The following is a 17,456-nucleotide window of genomic DNA, read 5'->3' on the forward strand; positions in this document are numbered from 1 at the left end:
TGCTGCACCATGTGGGTAGCTCCCTGCAGATAGCTTCATAGTGCTGAGACTTAACCCCTTATGCCACCAGGGAGGCCCATTTGCATTTTTAAAGCTTTTAATGTGTATGGTAAAATTACCCCCCCCAAAAAAAAGTTATATTGATTTACATTTCCACCTGTATTTTATGGGAGTGCCATTTTCCCTGTACCCTTGCCAACACCAAGTTTTATTTACCTGTTGAAATGTTGTCAGCCTGATAGTACATCACTTTTGTCCCTATGTCAATACATACCATTCTCAATCCTGTATCATACAGCATCGCAGCTTCCCCTGAGAACAATCAGGGTTTCTCAAACTCAGCACCACTGAGTTTGATAAGTTTGGCTAAGTCTTCACTGTGGAGGTCTGTCTGTGCCTTGTGACGGGTGTAGAAGAATCCCTGACCTTGGCCTATGAGTTGCCAGCAGCAGCCCCAGTCAGACATCTGTCACTAATGTCTCCAAATACTGAGATGTGGAGTGGGGAGTGGAGGATTAGCCTTGACCGAGATCCCACTGTGATATATTATGAGCTTCCTTAAGGCATTTTACATCTTTATACATTTTTTTTATGGAAGGTGGGGAGGTACATCTCTTGTTTTTCTCCTGCCTATCATGAACAGTGAGGAAATGTTAACTGCACAAGATGTGAGGAATCAGTGTTTGGGTAGATCCACTGTGACGGGACCAGTGAGATTTGCCCATTATGGATGTGACTTTCCACATGTGTGAAGTCCACACACATCCATGGAGGTACATGTCAACAAGGTCAGATTTCCATGGATTGCTGCTGCATCATTACCAATCTCCCCCATTATCACACCGTGTCCACCTAAATTTATAGTCCAGTAATTGAAGCCTATGACCCAGTTCAACTAGTAGACTCCATTTTGTTGATTGGGAAAGAAGAATGCTTGAGGAAAAGATATTTCTTCAATTGCACCCTCCACTGTGCTAGAAGTAAACCAGGTTGCTTGCTCGTCTGAGCTTTCTCCGCAACAGGCAAGCTGATTCTAGCTTGTACTGCTCTTTTCAATCATGTCTTTAGAGTTTTATTCTGTCATTTTCATTTGATTATATAATTTGTCCCCATCAACTTTTCTCAAAAAGTCTAAGGAGAGAAGCACTTACAACTTAAAAAAAAAAATGACCACAATCATATTATATTTCTTCTAGAGTCAGTAATTGTTTGCAAGAGGCATTAATGTCATTATGCAGAACAAATCTGCATGTTTCATACTCATGAGGGCACAGTTAACTACCAGAGAGAGACTCCAGTGGTTAGTGTGGTGAAAACACCCCGGCCAGAGGATGCCAGCTGGTCAGAGTAGATGAATCTCTCCAGTTTTAGTTTTCTTCTCTGTGAAATGAAGACAGCTGCACCGTCTCACCACTCAATCAAAGGGGAAAAGAAATGTGAAATTGCTTTCAAACCTCTTCTGTGGTATATCAGTAAATGTATTCTGTTGGATTATTCTAAGATCCAGTATTTACAGGAAGCAGAACAATATAGTTAGGTTAAACATCAGGTTTCAACCTAGTTGTCTTAACTCTTCTTAGGCATATTCATCTGGGGCTAAAAGTTTTCGATGGAAACACGAATTTTTTTAATTATTTCAAACAACTCAAACATCAGCTAAAAACTCTGGACAGGGCAGCAAAGGATAGAAGACCCTGGCTTTTGGATTGTTATGCCAGTGAGGCACCCAATCTGAGGTAGGGGTTTTCTCCTTTGATCTCCCCTCCCCCATAAAGTTAGGTCCCACTCTCCAACACCCATGGGGAACAGGCTTGCCCTGAAGGTAACTGGTCCTGTCTAACTCCTCTGTACCTGGAAGCGGGCTGAGGGCTTTACTTTGGCTATTTCATTTACTTTTTCCCAGTAACCTGATCATGCAACAAGTTAGAGCTTGTTGCTCTTTTATGATAAATGAAATTGAAGCCTGAAGATGTTAAGTACCTTTCCTCTGGATCCACTAGTGATAACAGCAATAACACTCTGTGTCAGAGACTGTTCTAAGCTTCTCATTTAAATTTCCCAAAAGAGATTAAGAGTCCCATTTACTGATGAGGGAAGTAAGTCACAGAGAAGTCAATTGACTTGCTGGTAAGTAGGGCTTCAAATTCCGGCCAGCTGTCTCCAGAGGCCAGGCTATCAGTTTCCCAATAGCTTTTGTTGAAGAAACTCTTTCTCCATTGTGTAATTTTGTTGAAGGTCAGTTGATCATATATTCACTGCCTTATTTCTGGGTACTATATTCTGTTCTACTGGCCCATATGTCTATCTTTATGCCAGCATCATACTGTTTTAATTACTATTGCTTTGTAAGATGTTTGGAAATCAGGAGTATGAGGTCTCCAATTTCTTTCTTTGTTTTGATTATTTGGGATCTTTTGTGGTTCTTAATGAATTTTAGGATTGTTTTTCTATTTGTATAAAAAATGCCACTGGGAATTTCTTAGAGATTGCTCTGAAGCTGTAAATCACTTTGAATAGTTTAGGTATTTAAACAATATTTAGTTTTCTGATCCATGAACAAGGCATGTCTTTCTATTTATGTCTTCCTTGTGTTTTGCAATTTTCAGTATATAAGTCTTTTGTTTCCTTGATTGAGTTCATTTCTAAGAATCTTACTCTCTTTGATGCTATTATAAATGGGATTTTCTTAATTTCTTAATTTCCTTTCTGGAGTATTTTGTTAATGTACAGAAATGTGGTTGGTTTTTGTATGTTAATTTTGTATCCTGCAACTTTATTGAGTTCATTTATTAGTTGTAATAGGTGTGTGTGTGTGTGTGTGTGTGTGTGTGTAGTCTTTAGAATATATTACATGAAAGTTCATACCACTTGCAACCAGATGTCATTTGTCATCTTTTCTGAGTTGATGCCTTTTATATGTTTTTTTTTTTTTGCCTAGTTTCTTTGCCTAGGACTTCTATTACTATGTGGAATAGAAATGGCCAGAGTGGGTACTGTGGGAGCCACGCTCTTTAACTGTTCTGCCCTCTCTCTTATCTGCTAGTATTTAAACCAGAACTTGAAGCCTGTGTTCCTCTACCATACCCTCTGGTCTCTCTGCTGCCTCCTCCTTACCCTCTTCTGTCTCTCCATTTTGTTTCAAGCAGCAGAAGAGGGAAGTAAAGTCTTTGGCTAAGTTGCTGTGGCATGTACTCTCAGGCAGTGAGAAAGTCCTTCCAGGAATGTAGTTATTTTAGTGTAGGTATAGGGTGATTTTGTCATCTGTCCTTGCTAAATTGAGGTGTTAAAGTTCAAGCAGTTAAACTTCCAATTGCCAGCCAAATGTTCTAGAAACTGAGTTACCTGGCTTTCTGGGGAAGCGCTATTTAACATTTATTATTTCCTATGTGCCAAGCATATTCAGCAGTTTAAAAACATTGCTTAAATTCAGTCCCTTCAATGAGCCTCTATAGTTGCCGTCGTCAGTGTCCCTAGAGAGGAAAGGAAAGGCTCTGGGAGATCAGCCATGTGTCAGTCACAGCCATTGCTGAAAGACATGAGCCAGCACTTGACAGGTCCAGCAGATTCCAGAGCTTCTGCTCCTTTGTCCTGGCCACCCTGCCCCTCCCGTGTGTCACAGCCTGCCTGCTTTCCTTGACAGAGTTTGATCTTCTCTTCACTAGCCTCTGTTTTAAACACCCTGCTAAAATGTTTGATTCCTTCTTTGTTCTGACTGACAAACATCCACTCTACAATGGAGGGATGGAGACAGGACACCATAGAACAAAACAGAGGAAAAAAAAATTCAAAAGAATGAGAGATGTGAAGCAGTGACAGGTGCATACAAGTGATGAAATCCTGCTGGGCTGGAATTATGAAGGCCTTTCTACCCTGGCATAGAGTAAGTTCTGTGCTTGTTCTCTGCTTCTGCACTCTTGGAGAGGCCTCCCAGGGGCCTCTGTCCCCTGGAATGTTTATCCTTGTCCATTAAATCCCTCTGTGGCTACATAGGAAATGGGTATTAGAAAGTGTGTGCTCCTTGGGGGGAGAATGAACATAGACCTTTCTAGACCAGCTGTGGCTTCCATGGCAGTGTGTAGAATTACTTAAAAACATCATAAAGCTGCTGGTGTCTGCATCTAGTTGGTTCCACCTGCCAGTTACCACATCCACATTCTGTGCTGGACCAAGCTCTTGAGATTGCCTTATTTCCCAATGTCTGTGGCTAGCCCACTTCTCTCTTCCTCTCTGCATGGTCTCTACTTTGAGGTCCTCTAAAACATGAGCGTGAGCAGGAAGCTGCACTCTTATGGCTATCTTTACCATAGATGTGTCTTCCTTCCTGTAACATTTTATTGAGGGGACTTTGAGAAAGGTTGGATCCTTAGTATGATGTTCTGCTCTTTGAGGTCACACAAGCAGCTAAGTTTTCTAATCCTCCCCAGTCTGTGGGTGTTCTCTGTTCTCTTCCATCTTTGCTTATAAACTTCAAACAGCTATTTTTTTAAATATTTATTTATGCATACAAGAACTGGGGTGTAGGCCAGAGGTGCGGAGGAGTGAGAGGATTCACTGGAGACAGTGGGGAGCAGAACAGGAGGACTGACAGCAATACACTGCTGAGGGGAGCAGCGGGTAAGACAGGAGAGGTCTGCTGCGCCATGTGGGTCACCTCCCTGGCCAGGGATCAAACTTGTGCTTTAGTGGCTGCTGATAGCTTGATAGTGCTTACTTTAGCCACTGCACCCCAGGGAGACCCTACAAACAGTTCTTGCCTGAGCTCATCTTTTCTTGCAGTGCCCGGAGCAGCCAGTACCTGCTCACGGTTCTGTTTCTTCCCAGTACCTCCCCTGGAGCCACAGACCTCTTAGGCAAAGAAGCCCCTAAACATGGTGGCTGGAAGAAAACCGAAGTTTATTTTTCTCTCTTATGAACAGTCCTGAAGTGAGAGGTTAAAGTTCAATGGCTTTCTTCCATCTCATTTCTCTGCCCTTTGCTAGGACTCCGCTTCTCCAGCTCCCTTTGTTGAAAGACTGGTTTTCCTTATTTCCAACCTGCCAAAGACCAACACTTTTGGTTTACACTCTGTTCAGAGGTAAATCCACTGGTCATGCACTTGTCTTTCACAGCGGTGTCAGGGAGTTGTAAACATGTCTAAATGTCTATTGGAGTTTCTGCACCTTATCACCTCCTCGATGGAACTTCCTTGAACTGGGCGTCTCTAAGAAACTTCCCTGATCTGAACACTCGATTCTGCCTCACAGACCTGTTTGTGTTCTAACTTGCAGGAAGATGAAAGAACATGAGGCGCACACACTTGTGGTTTAGGGCTAACCTGGAAGGAACACACTTCATTTATGCTCACATCCCTTCGGCAAGAACTTCCTTACGTGGCCACCCTAACTACAAGGAGACTGGAAATTGGAGTTCATTGCTTTGTAAGAAAAGATAAATACAATTTAACAGTCTGTGCTATAGAACTTTAAGATGAAGAATGATACTGGGGAATAATTGGGAGAGAAGTCCCAGGGCAATAAACAGTTATAGGCCCGTGAGCTAGAGGAACGGCTGTGAATTTGGTCTCATAGCACAATGAATAGGACTTTTTAGAAATGCCATCTGGGCATCTGGGTCCCTGCTTTGATGCAGCCTAAGTCAAATATTTGTTAGGTACCTAGTACTGGGCATCAATGCACAAACATGAGGAAAAATCTGCTCTAGCACTTAAGAAGCTCACAATCTGGTGATAAAGACTTACAGCACGGCAGAGAATGTCTATAAGACAATCTTAGGGGATTTTCCCTCCAGTGGCTAAAAGGGAATTAAATGTAGTCAATGAAAAATCTACTTTAGGAGAAATCACTGTATGTTTTAAAATTCCCATTGTATAGATTTGTATAGGTTCCCGAGTCAAAAATTGCTTCTGATTTTCCCCAAACTTGTTTGTATTTATATTTGAAGATTTTGGAAGCACAGGGCCTTCCTGGTAGCCTAGAGGTTAAGTCTTAGCACTGTCACCACTACAGCCTGAGTTCAATCCCTGGCCAGGGAGGTGACCCACACATGGCGCAGCAGACCTCTCCTGTCTTGTCCGCTGCTCCCCTCAGCAGTGTAATTCAGTAAATCTGTCTCTTCCATTCCCCACTCTGTCTCTGGTGAGTCCTCTCACTCCCTGCACCTCCAGCACCCCAGTTCTTCTACATGGAAAAAAAATGTTGGAAGAGCAGAGGTGAAGCATGCTAGAAAATAAGCCTTTTGATGAAAAAAGAAAGAGCTGACTTCTGATGGCTTCCCCTCCCAGCACCCTGAGCCCTGAATTTCGTTGTCTACTCAGGGACCCTGTCTGGCTTGTGTCCCTAGGGTGTAAAGGTTGGCTGTGATTATTGCCTCTCTACCAAGGCTGTAGACTCCAGAGCCTCTCAGAGAGCTGCTCTTATCTACTGTCCGCCATGACTGGCTGTGCCACTATAAATGCAACCTTGGGGGATAGATTGTGGGGACCCCCAAAATGTAGTCTTTGCAATGCCGTCTGTGTTGCTGTTGCCCCAGAGGTTACAGTGCTTCCTTGGCTTAGGTATCACTGAGCTCCCCCTTGCCCCCTCACAGGCATCGTAAGGAAAAGTCTAGTGCTTCCTTCTCTCAAGTGTCTGGTTTCAAATCTGGCTTATCATAGGCTCAAATTAACACTTAAATCCACATTATTTATTCCCTTGTTGTACATGACTGGGAACATAGATAGAGCTGAAACCCACCTTGGATGAATTAAAGAACAACTAGGAGGAGGAGGTAAGGCAGACTCCATTATAGTCCTCTTCGTTTGATAGAACTCTTGTGACCATGGGTCAGTCACATGTTTACTGAATCACTGCCTGTGTGTAGAGAAATTTAATAGAGTTCAGGTACATATAAGGGAATATTGAGTGCATCGAATGAATTGTGATACTGGACCATATTCTTGGGAACATAACTTATTTCTCTTTCCTTCTCAGAGTTGTTATATTTAGAACCAGAAAATGTTGTGTAGATCTTTTTAAAAGATTTAAGAAATCCATAACAGATTATAACCTTCCCAGAATTTTTTTTCTTGTATTTCAGTGTATTTTAAATGACATCTGTCTTAGAGTTCCATAGGAATGAGGTGACATAGTCACACTAGGAAGGAGGATGTTAACTAGGTAACATTTTTTTTTTTTATACAAGAACCAGGGTACAGGCAAGAGGCGTGGGAGGGTGAGAGAATTCACCAGAGACAGAGTGGGGAACAGAACAGGCAGATTGACTGAAGTACACTGCTGAGGGGAGCAGCGGGCAAGACAGGAGAGGTCTGCCACGCCTTGTGGGTATCTCCCTGGCTGGCCAGGAATTGAACCCACACTGTAGAGGCTGTGGACAGCTTCGCAGTGCTGCGCTCAACCCTCTGCGCCACCCGAGGACCCCGAGGGATACTCTTTATAAAAGGAAGACACAGTTTGTAGAATCCATCAAGAGATGGTGTAGTGCCCAAGAGCTGGGAGCAGCAAGGAGTAATGAACACGACTCTACCTGAAAGCTGGAGAAGAACAACAGAGACTTCCTGTATTAGAAACGCCCTAACAGGAGTAGAAGTAACCACATAACATGGCAATCTGGCAAGGAGGGAGCCTCACCCACCTCCCTCCTGCCCATCTCTTGCCATACCTCTCAATGGCAGGAGCTGGGGGCCCAGGAAGGCTGTGGAAGCAGTCCCTAGGTTCCTGTAGGGTCCAGAGACATGGAAGAAATTGGAGAGAGAAACTGGAGAAACTGTGGGATGTGATCAGGCACAGCATTCAAATGCCTCTTATATGCTTTTCCATGACCTCACTACCTTTACACAGATGTGCTATTTCACTATCAGACAAGGGCAGAGTAGGTGAGGGTGGTAGAATAGGCAGGGCCATGAACCCCTACTTTAGCGATGAGCCCTACTTCCTGCTCGAAGCTTAGGATTCCTTCAGGAATCCCTCTGACTTGTTTGTTTAGCAATAGCAGTGCTTGTTTTTGGAACCTCTGAAGCCTTGCTTAGGAGAACTGTTTCCCACTACAGCCACGTGCTTTGAAAATGTGATTTTCCTTTCCATATAGAGTTTTGGCCTTCATTTAGGCACTATCTGGGGACTGGTGTCATCTCTGGAAGCATGCCTGGGCCACCACAGCTCACTGCTGACCGATTGCTTGTCCTAGCCCAGGATTATTTAGAATAAACTTCTGCAGAATGAGAAGCTCTTGAATGTGCTTCTCGGGACTCGAGGTGAAGATGGAGAGAGAGTGAGTAAGGAATAATGAGTAACTTCAAGGTTAGGTTAGGACTAAAAGTTTAGTTATGACTAAACTTTTTCCTCTTGAAAATTTTCTAACATAAAGAAATAACATCTTATTTTCTTCTCATGGGAAGTCATTTGCTGTGAGCAAGCACTTTGAGATTTCTCAAAATACATTTCACAGAGCGACAGGGTTGTTTGCACAAGAATATCTCTTTCAGCCATGAATGGCCACGATTTAAATTTTGGCATTCTCTTCTCCCTCAACAGTAAAGCTACAGACATCCCATTACACAATGGTCCAAGGATTGCTTGCTCTTTCTGTAACAGACCATATGGAGTTATATTACATATAAACATTAATTTTACCATTTTGATTAGCAGTTTTGCTTTTATAAGGGTCAAAGGGCAAAATGTTGTTGCCTTCTTTCTAACCTAGTGAATTGGATGAGATTAAATTTGCTTTTATGAGGGTCAAAGGGCAAAATGTTGTTGCCTTCTTTCTAACCTAGTGAATTAGATGAGATTAAATTTATCTAAAAGGTAAAGCAAACACCATTAAGCATTAACATTACATTTGGATGAACTGAGTCAGAGAATTTGCTGACCATATGAAATCCACGTCTTACTTTTATTTGGTTTAGTTTTGTATGTTTTTGGATCTGCTTTCCTGTTTAATCAAGAGGCTTAAGACAGTCTTCAGTCATCAGTGACATCCGGGGAACAATACATTTGATGACAGTTGTTTACTAAACAAGTCTTAGAGTAGACGCTGTGTGTATATACCCTGGGCTCCTGTAAATCCACCCACCTGATGCAGAAAAATTTGTAGTTGAACCAGCTGACACACAGCAGGCGATCCTCCCTCGCTCAACGGCCTGCGAACGTGCACTGGCAAAATTATCCTGTTTATTCTACTAAGCTCAAGCTGCAGTTTTCTCTGCATGTCACCACCTCTGATATGAATGAAGATGACTTGAAGCACGGAAGTTTCTCTGTTTCTCAAGTGCCCCCACTGTGTGCCTGCCCCTCCTCTGTATGACCCCTGCTTTGAGACCTTTCGAGGGCCTAGGTGTATCAGAGACCTTATTGCTATGTGGAGAATAGAGACTCTGAATCAGAACAATTGCATGTACCTGAGTTGATCTATCCTTCTTAAGAAACAGAAGTTGAATTCAGCTTTCTTAAGAGAAGTGGTCCAGGGCCTCCCCTGGTGGCACAGCGGTTGAGCTCTGGGCTGCAAAGCTGCCCGCAGCCTCTGCAGCACTGGTTCGATCCCTGGCTGCCAGCGAGGGTCCCACATGGCGTGACAGACCCCTCCTGCTGCATCCACTGCTCCCCTCAGCAGTGCATTTTGTCAGTCTGCCTGCTCTGCTCTCCCCTCTGGCTCTGGTGAATTCTCTCACCCTCCCGGGCTTCTGACTGTACCCAGCGCTTGTATAAATAAATGAATAATATCTTTAAAAAAAAAAAAAAAGAGAGATGTGGTCCAGTGTATTAAGACAAGGTAGCAGATTGTAACAGCCCTACAGGTAACAGGCACCTCCAAAGGAAATGAAAGGTTCATTCAACAAGATTTATCCAAGAATATCAGAGAATATAGAGTAATATCATACTCTATTACAGACAATAGCCGTTCAAATTGAATCTCAAACAAATTGTTACTCCTCTGTGTATTTTATCATAACGAATGAAGTAACCACTTATGAAACATGAGAGCCTTATTTATTTTGAAGTTATTATAGTAAATAACATTTTTCCCCTCTTTAATATTTATTTAAAATATTTACTTATAGACCTGTTTTATATTTACAGGAAAATTGAACATAGAAAGTTCCCACAGTAACCCTCCCCTACTCCTGCTGAGTAGTGGGGTGGGGGGGGCTACTACTAACATCTTACATTAACTTAGTACATTTGTTACAATTAATGAACTGATAGGGATTTACTGTTATTAGCTGAAATCTCTGTTTATTCAGATTTCCTTACTTGTTACTTAATGTCCTTTTTTCTGTCCCAGGATCCCATGTGGAATTGACATTATATTTAAAAGCTCGGGTTTTTTTTTGTTTTTTTTTTTAAAGATTTATTTATTTATTTATTTATTTATACATGCACTGGGTACAGTCAGAAGCGTGGGAGGGTGAGAGAATTCACCAGAGCCAGAGCAGGGAACAGAACAGGCAGAGGGACACGGCAGGAGAGGTCTGCGCGCCATGTGGGACCCTCGCCGGTGGCCGGGGATCGAACCGGCGCTGCAGAGGCTACAGGAAGCCCCGCAGCCCAGCGCTCAACCGCCACGCCACCAGGGGAGGCCCCCAAAATTGACATTATATTTAGATGCGATGTCCCCTTAGCTTCCTCTTAACTGTGATGGTTTTTCATATTGTCCTTGTTTTTGATGTTCTTGATGATTTTGAGGAGTTCTGGCCAGCAGTTTTATAGGATGGAACCCCAGTTGGGATTTGCCTGGGTTTTCCTGATGATTTCACTGGGGTTTTTGGGAGGAAGATCAGAGACCCATCTAAATACTTCACATCAAGATTACAGACTAGCATTAGGATCTGCCACTGTGACGTGGCCTTGCAAACCTGGCTGAGGTAGTGTTTGTGAAGTTTCTCCTCACAAAAAAAAGTGGCTCTTTCTTCTCTGTTTCATTCCTATCCTATGGAGGAGGCAGTGACTATGTTCAGCGCACACTGTGGTAGTGGAGAATTCTGTTGCCCTCTGGAGGGGTGGAATTATTTGCTTCATTTGTTTGGAATTCTTCTACATTGGAGATTTGTCTCTTCTTCCTCATTTATTATTTTACTCAGTCAATCATTTACATAGTATATACTCCTGGGTGTTCATTTTATATTTTGGGTTTTGTTCAACATTTATTTTGTTGCCCACATTGTCCTAGCATTGTCCAGTAGGCCCTCCTTTGAAGTTATGTTCAAAGAGGAGTCGTAGTGTCTGCTCTCCATGCCGACTGGAGACAGGCCTCTATTGTGGGGAGGCCCTCCAGGCCACCCTAACTTGTCTGCTGCAGTAAAGCACCTTTTTAAAAAAAAATTAATTTAATTTATTTACATATACTTTACATCATTGATTATTTTTGTACAATTTTTGCTTTCTCCTCTCCCCATAAAATTCCCTTTTAAGGCTGGAAATTCCACTCCTCACACCTCTCAGGAAGCAGGGTTGGGGGCCAGGTCGACAGAGGGAAATGAAAGAGTTGCAAGACCCAAATTAAAGAGTGTGCAGAAGAAGAATGTAATAACGCTCATTTTGGGTAAAAGGTTAGGGGGCATGCAGGCTTGTGTACACAGTGGTGCTTTGCTCCATTCTACATTTAACAAGTATTTACTGAGAGCCCCTTACATGTTGGGGCTTGTTTCAGGCAGTTGGTGGGGGGCAGGAGGATAGGCCTTAACAATAGAAAGCCCCTGCCTTTCTGAGTGCATGGGAGTATAGACCTTAACCCCAGGCAGATCACAGTGAGAAACAGTGTAAGGAAAAAATAAGCAGGCAGAAGTGCAGCAGGGAATGGAGAAGTGGTCACTTAGAGAGTGGTAGGGAGGGGACCTTGATGAAATGACATTTGAGTGGAATGAAGTAGACAGATGAGCCCTGTGGGTGTCTGTGGGAAGAGGTTTCTGGGAAGAGGGCCCAGCAAATACTAAGGTCTTGAAACTAATGGCTGAGATGAACCTCAGGGATCATAGGTGGATAGAAATCTCCCATACTGCCCCAATTTTGCCATTAACATGAATTATTAATAAGAACTCAGTGAGCAAACATGATTGCTTATGCAGGTGAGGTCTCTTTAACGGCCATTAGAGTACCAGCTAACTGGACCTGCAGCTTTCCTCTGTCCAGGGTTTCCAGAAAGGAGAAGGCCATTCTGCATTTGTGGGCCACAGGAAGAAAAAATAAGCCAGCACCAATCGATGTTGTTTTGGATGCATCTCGAATCTTCCTAGGTGAGAGAGGAGAGTGTTACTGAAAGTTGGCCGAAAGACCAGCAGCAACTTGTTTGGCAAGACGTAGCTAGAAATAAAAGCTGCTTGAGTGGTTTTCAGATGTCTTAATTTTCATAATTGTTTCCATATTATGGGCCGGCTGGACATTTTTTCAGAGATTCAAGTTTGGGAGAATCTAAATGAAAGCTTTGCTCGTGAAGTTTTCATTTGGATTCCACATATAGACTTTCTAAACCATCATTTTATGAAGTCTTAAATTACTGAAGTTTGAAGTTGCGGTAATAGCTCCAAAGTTTAACATCTTTTGTTTCTGGGTCAGAACTATTCAAACCCCTAAACCTTTTGTATTAAAAAGAAAAGAAAAAAAGAGAGAGCGAGAAAAAAACCAGCTTGAGATTGGGCAGAATTAATTTAGCAATGTTAAATTCTTGAAATTGACCTTATTGAGGTTTACTTCCCATAACATTTGAAAATATATTTTCAGAACTATGCCTTCCCACATGTCTCAGGATTATTAAAACAAAGCAAAACAGAACTCCAAAGCTATTTAGAATGCCCCCATTTTAAAAGAGTGTGTGTGTGAGAGAGAGAGAGAGTGTGTGTGTGTGTGTGTCAGAAGACAATCGTAGAAGGTCATTTGATTGGATCATTCTATTTTGGTAATTTGGTTTTGAAGTATGACTATAGCGTTTGGCTCTGCCTGGTGTTTTGTTTGTCTCTATATAGAGAGTGTAGAGTTGTAGGTCACCATGAGAGTCCTGATTAGGATCCAGGGTCTTCCCCTACTTCTTATGTGACCTCAGGGAAGGGTCTTCAGTTGCCTGGAACTGAAATGCACGGAATCATAATATCTACCTCACTGTTGGGAGGTTCAATGAGATTCTCTATAGTCAAGCACCTGGCACAAAGTAATCACTCAAATATGAGCAATTAAAAATAGTCATAATGAAGTAGAAATATTAAGTAACTAATCTAGGAACACGTAGTTCGTAAGTGAAGTTCATTGTCATGTCATTCCCACCAATGGACTGCTGAGTGTCTAGGCCTACTGGATCTCTAGTTCTCCAGAGAATTAAGTGCAACCTCATCCCTTGTGAGGGAGCCCGTGGGCATTCTCCCCAGAAGCTAGATTTCCTGGCTGTTAGTCCCAGTCTCCTTTGATTAGACCTTTATGTCTGTGACCTGACCACTGTGAGTAAGGACACCTCATCATCCCACCAAGAACAGGTAGGTCCCACCTAAGAGTCCCAGCCCAGCCCCTCATTGGCGACACTCCCTTACTCTACTCTTGGATCCAAGATGACTTGTCCTGATACTCCACTTAGGGGTATATTTTCAGACATGTGTTCCTAGAACTTGCCCTCAATTGACAGGTATGTTCTGATATCGCCTGAGGTTGGATGTCTGTGCAAACTCCAAATCTGTCTGTCGCCCAGAGGCCTGCCCTTCTACCACCTGCTGTGTAATGGGAAGACATTGATTTGAAGTGATTGGGTCAGAAAATTCAGTAAACAAATTCACTTTGGTACAGTTTGTTTTAGGAGACTCCAAGGAAAATGTGAACAAAGAGATAAAGAAGGGTTGTTGAGACCAAAGTCTCCAACACTGAACCATACACTAAACAAGTGAGTGTTGCTGTTGTAGCTTGAAACCGAAAGATGGCAAAAGGAGAGTCAGGAGTGGAATCAGAAGTGGTAGAAAATTGACCCCTTGGGGAAGCATTTTGTTGTGTGAAGAGTAATTCAGCTCTGTTCTTAGTGTGGGGCACAGACAATAGTTGTTCATGTGAAATAAACGCTGTGATGGGAGGTCAGAGGTGAGTGTCCTGGAGAAGGAAGAGTTATAGAAGACCTTCAGGAATAACAACAGTTGGACAGAAAAAGGGGCTTAGCAGTGGCAATTGGTGTTTTAGTGAATGATCTTGCAAACTGTGATGTTTGTTTCTTCTTTACATTTCTTTCTAGGATGTTCAGTTCTTCTCCACAATGAATGAGTGTCACTATGATAAGCGCATGGACTTTTTTTATAACAGGAGTAACACTGACACTGCCGACGAGTGGACAGGAACGAAGCTGGTGATTGTTTTGTGTTTTGGAACGTTTTTCTGCCTGTTTATTTTTTTTTCTAATTCTCTGGTCATCGCAGCAGTGATCAAAAACAGAAAGTTCCATTTCCCCTTCTACTACCTGTTGGCTAACCTGGCTGCTGCAGATTTCTTTGCTGGAATTGCCTATGTCTTCCTGATGTTTAACACTGGCCCAGTTTCAAAAACTTTGACTGTCAACCGCTGGTTTCTCCGCCAGGGGCTTCTGGACACTAGCTTGACTGCCTCCCTGACCAATCTGCTAGTTATTGCCGTGGAGAGACATATGTCAATCATGAGGATGCGGGTCCACAGCAACTTGACCAAAAAGAGGGTGACTCTGCTCATTTTGTCCATCTGGGCCATTGCCATCTTTATGGGGGCAGTCCCCACACTGGGCTGGAATTGCCTCTGTGACATCTCTTCCTGCTCTTCCTTGGCTCCCATTTACAGCAGGAGTTACCTCATTTTCTGGACTGTGTCCAACCTGATGACCTTCTTCATCATGGTTGTGGTGTACCTGCGGATCTACATGTATGTCAAGAGAAAAACCAATGTCTTGTCCCCACATACGAGTGGGTCCATCAGTCGCCGGAAGACACCCATGAAGCTAATGAAGACGGTGATGACTGTATTAGGTAAGAGGAACCACAGGAGCCATTATTCCCATTCATTCAGCAAACGTTTATTGAGTACTTACTAGCACCTACTGTATACAAGGCACTTACAGGTACTTAAGAATGCAGTGAAATAGAATGAACATGAGTGCATTCCTATGTGTCTGGACCTGACACTCAATAGGGGAAGACAAAATAAGTATTTTTTTTTAAAGATCTATTTATTTATTTATACAAGCACTGGGTACAGTCAGAAGCACGGGAGGGTGAGAGAATTCACCAGAGCCAGAGCGGGGAGCAAAACAGGCAGACTGATGAAATACACTGCTGAGGGGAGCAGTGGACCTGGCAGGAGAGGTCTACGCGCCCTGTGGGACCCTCACCGGTGGCCGGGGATCGAACCGGCGCTGCAGAGGCTGCGGGCAGCTTCACAGCCCAGCGCTCAACCGCTGCGCCACCAGGGGAGGCCCGACAAAATAAGTATTCTAATGGAGATAAATACAATTTTATCATAGACCTTATGGTGAAAGTTTAGAAAGTTGGATGATATTAAGTCTCATGGAGAAAAATTAAGCAGGAACAGAAGGTTAGGAGTGCTAAACAGATGTAGTTCACCCAGGTGCCTTTTTAGAAAAAATGTGAAGGTGGTGCTGTATGAAGAAGAATTATGTGGGTAACTGGGGAAGGAAGCTCCAGGCAGAAGATTCAGTAAGCATAGGAGCCCTGAACAGCAGGAGACCAGTTGTGACAGAATGGAGAGAGCAAGGGAAGAGGAGGAGGAGAGATGTAGGATGGGGGCAGGGGGCAGCTTATATAAGGTCATATAGCTACCATAGGGCTTTGGCTTTTTTTTTTTTTAAGATTGATTTATTTATACAAGAACTGGGGTACAGAGACCAGAGGTGCGGGAGGTTGAGACAATTCACCAGAGACAGAGCAGGGAGCAGAACAGGCAGACAGACCAAAGACACTGCTGAGGGGAGCAGCGGGCGAGACAGGAGAGGTCTGCCAAGCCATGTGGGTTTCTCTCTGGCCAGCCGGGAATCAAACCCGTACTTCAGAGGCTGCAGACAGCTTCACAGCATGGCACCCAACCCACTGTGCCACCAGGAAGGCCCGGCTTTGGCTTTTCTGTGTGAGATGAATATTGGAAGGTTTTTAACAAAAGAACAATATAATCTGACTTACCTTTAGTGGTATGTCTCTGGCTGCTGTTTTAGGAAATTCCTGTAGTAAAGCAAAGACAAACGCAAGAAAATTGGTTAAGAGGGTATTTAAGTACTCAGGAGAGATGACAGTAACTTGGACTTCAGGGCAACTGGGAGGTGATACTGTGTGGTGGGACGCTGGATATTCTTTGAAGGAGGAATCTGACTGGTTAGGGGTGAAGGAAGATGAGAGTTGGTGGGGATGGTGGGAAGTGTCATCATGAAGATGAGGAAGATTGAAAAGGATGAGGTTTGGGAGAAAGGTGAGGAGTTTGCTTTTGGAAAGCTAAGTTTAGGATCCCACTAGACATCTGAGTGGTTATTGAAACCAGCAACTAGATGTATGAATTAGGAGTTCAGGATTTAGGTCCAAGTTGGAGAGTTTTTGAGAATCATTGGGAGAAGAAATGATATTTTAAACTCCAAACTGGGGGCCTCCCTGGTGGTGCAAGGGGTTAAGACAGCACTATGAAGCTATCGGCAGCCACTGCAACACGAGTTCAATCCCCGGCCAGGGAGGTGACCCACATGGTGCAGCAGACCTCTCCTGACCCGCCTGCTGCTCCCCTCAGCAGTGTATTTCAGTAGATCCTCCTGTTTTGCTTCCCACTCTGTCTCTGGTGAATCCCCTCACCCTCCACACCTCTGGCCTATACTACAGTGCTTGTATGCATAAATAAATAAATCTTAAAAAAATAAAATAACCCCCAAAAATAAAATAAATCTACCATGGAGGTGACTCTAATAGAGAAGAAGACCAAGGAAGGAGCCTCAGGGCACAATGGAAGGAGTGTGGGAAGGGAAGGAACAACCAGCAAATGAGCCCCCACAGGAGTAGCTAGAAAATTGGGAGAATATGGTGGCCTAGAGGTCAAGGGAGGGAAGCCTCAGGGAAAGGAGTACCAATAATGTTAATCGTCCGCAGAGATAGAGTCACACAAGGTCTTACTGGATTTAACAAAGTAGTTCTTTGGTGACCTTGAGAAGAGCAAATGTGGTGTAGCTGAGAGCCTCACTGGAAGAAAAGGAGGAGAAGCTTTAGGACAATGAGTTTGAACAACTCTGAGGAGTTTTGCAGATGCGTTTGGCATGGTAGAACTTCCCTTCATTTGACTTTCTCTATGACAGATGGCCTGGGGTCCCCCAGTTGCAGTGTTGGGTCCCAGGTGGAATTTGTGACTTATGGGCAAACGAGGACTTCTGTAGTTTCACACACCTAGCTGTCTGTCTTAGAGGGGCCATTTCTCAGGGAGGTAGCTGCAGAATGGAGACTGCTAGAAACTGAGGAGTATATCCTTTGCAAGTCTTCATGTGAAAGAATT

General features: G+C 43.4%; 1 protein-coding gene across 1 annotated transcript in view; it reads left to right on the forward strand.

The window, feature by feature from the left end:
- Positions 1-14,196: 14,196 nt before the first annotated feature.
- Positions 14,197-17,456, forward strand: part of LPAR3 (lysophosphatidic acid receptor 3) — a gene marked incomplete at its 3' end in the record, with an annotated part of 38,787 nt that continues 35,527 nt past the window's right edge. Inside the window, exon 1 of the mRNA XM_084243054.1 lies at positions 14,197-14,947. Within this exon, the coding sequence (XP_084099180.1) occupies positions 14,212-14,947 (736 nt within the window). The 5' untranslated portion in view covers positions 14,197-14,211. The remainder of the gene's footprint in view (positions 14,948-17,456) is intronic.

The sequence above is a fragment of the Talpa europaea genome, assembly GCF_964194135.1.
Source record: "Talpa europaea genome assembly, chromosome: 9".
NCBI classification, from domain to species: domain Eukaryota; kingdom Metazoa; phylum Chordata; class Mammalia; order Eulipotyphla; family Talpidae; genus Talpa; species Talpa europaea.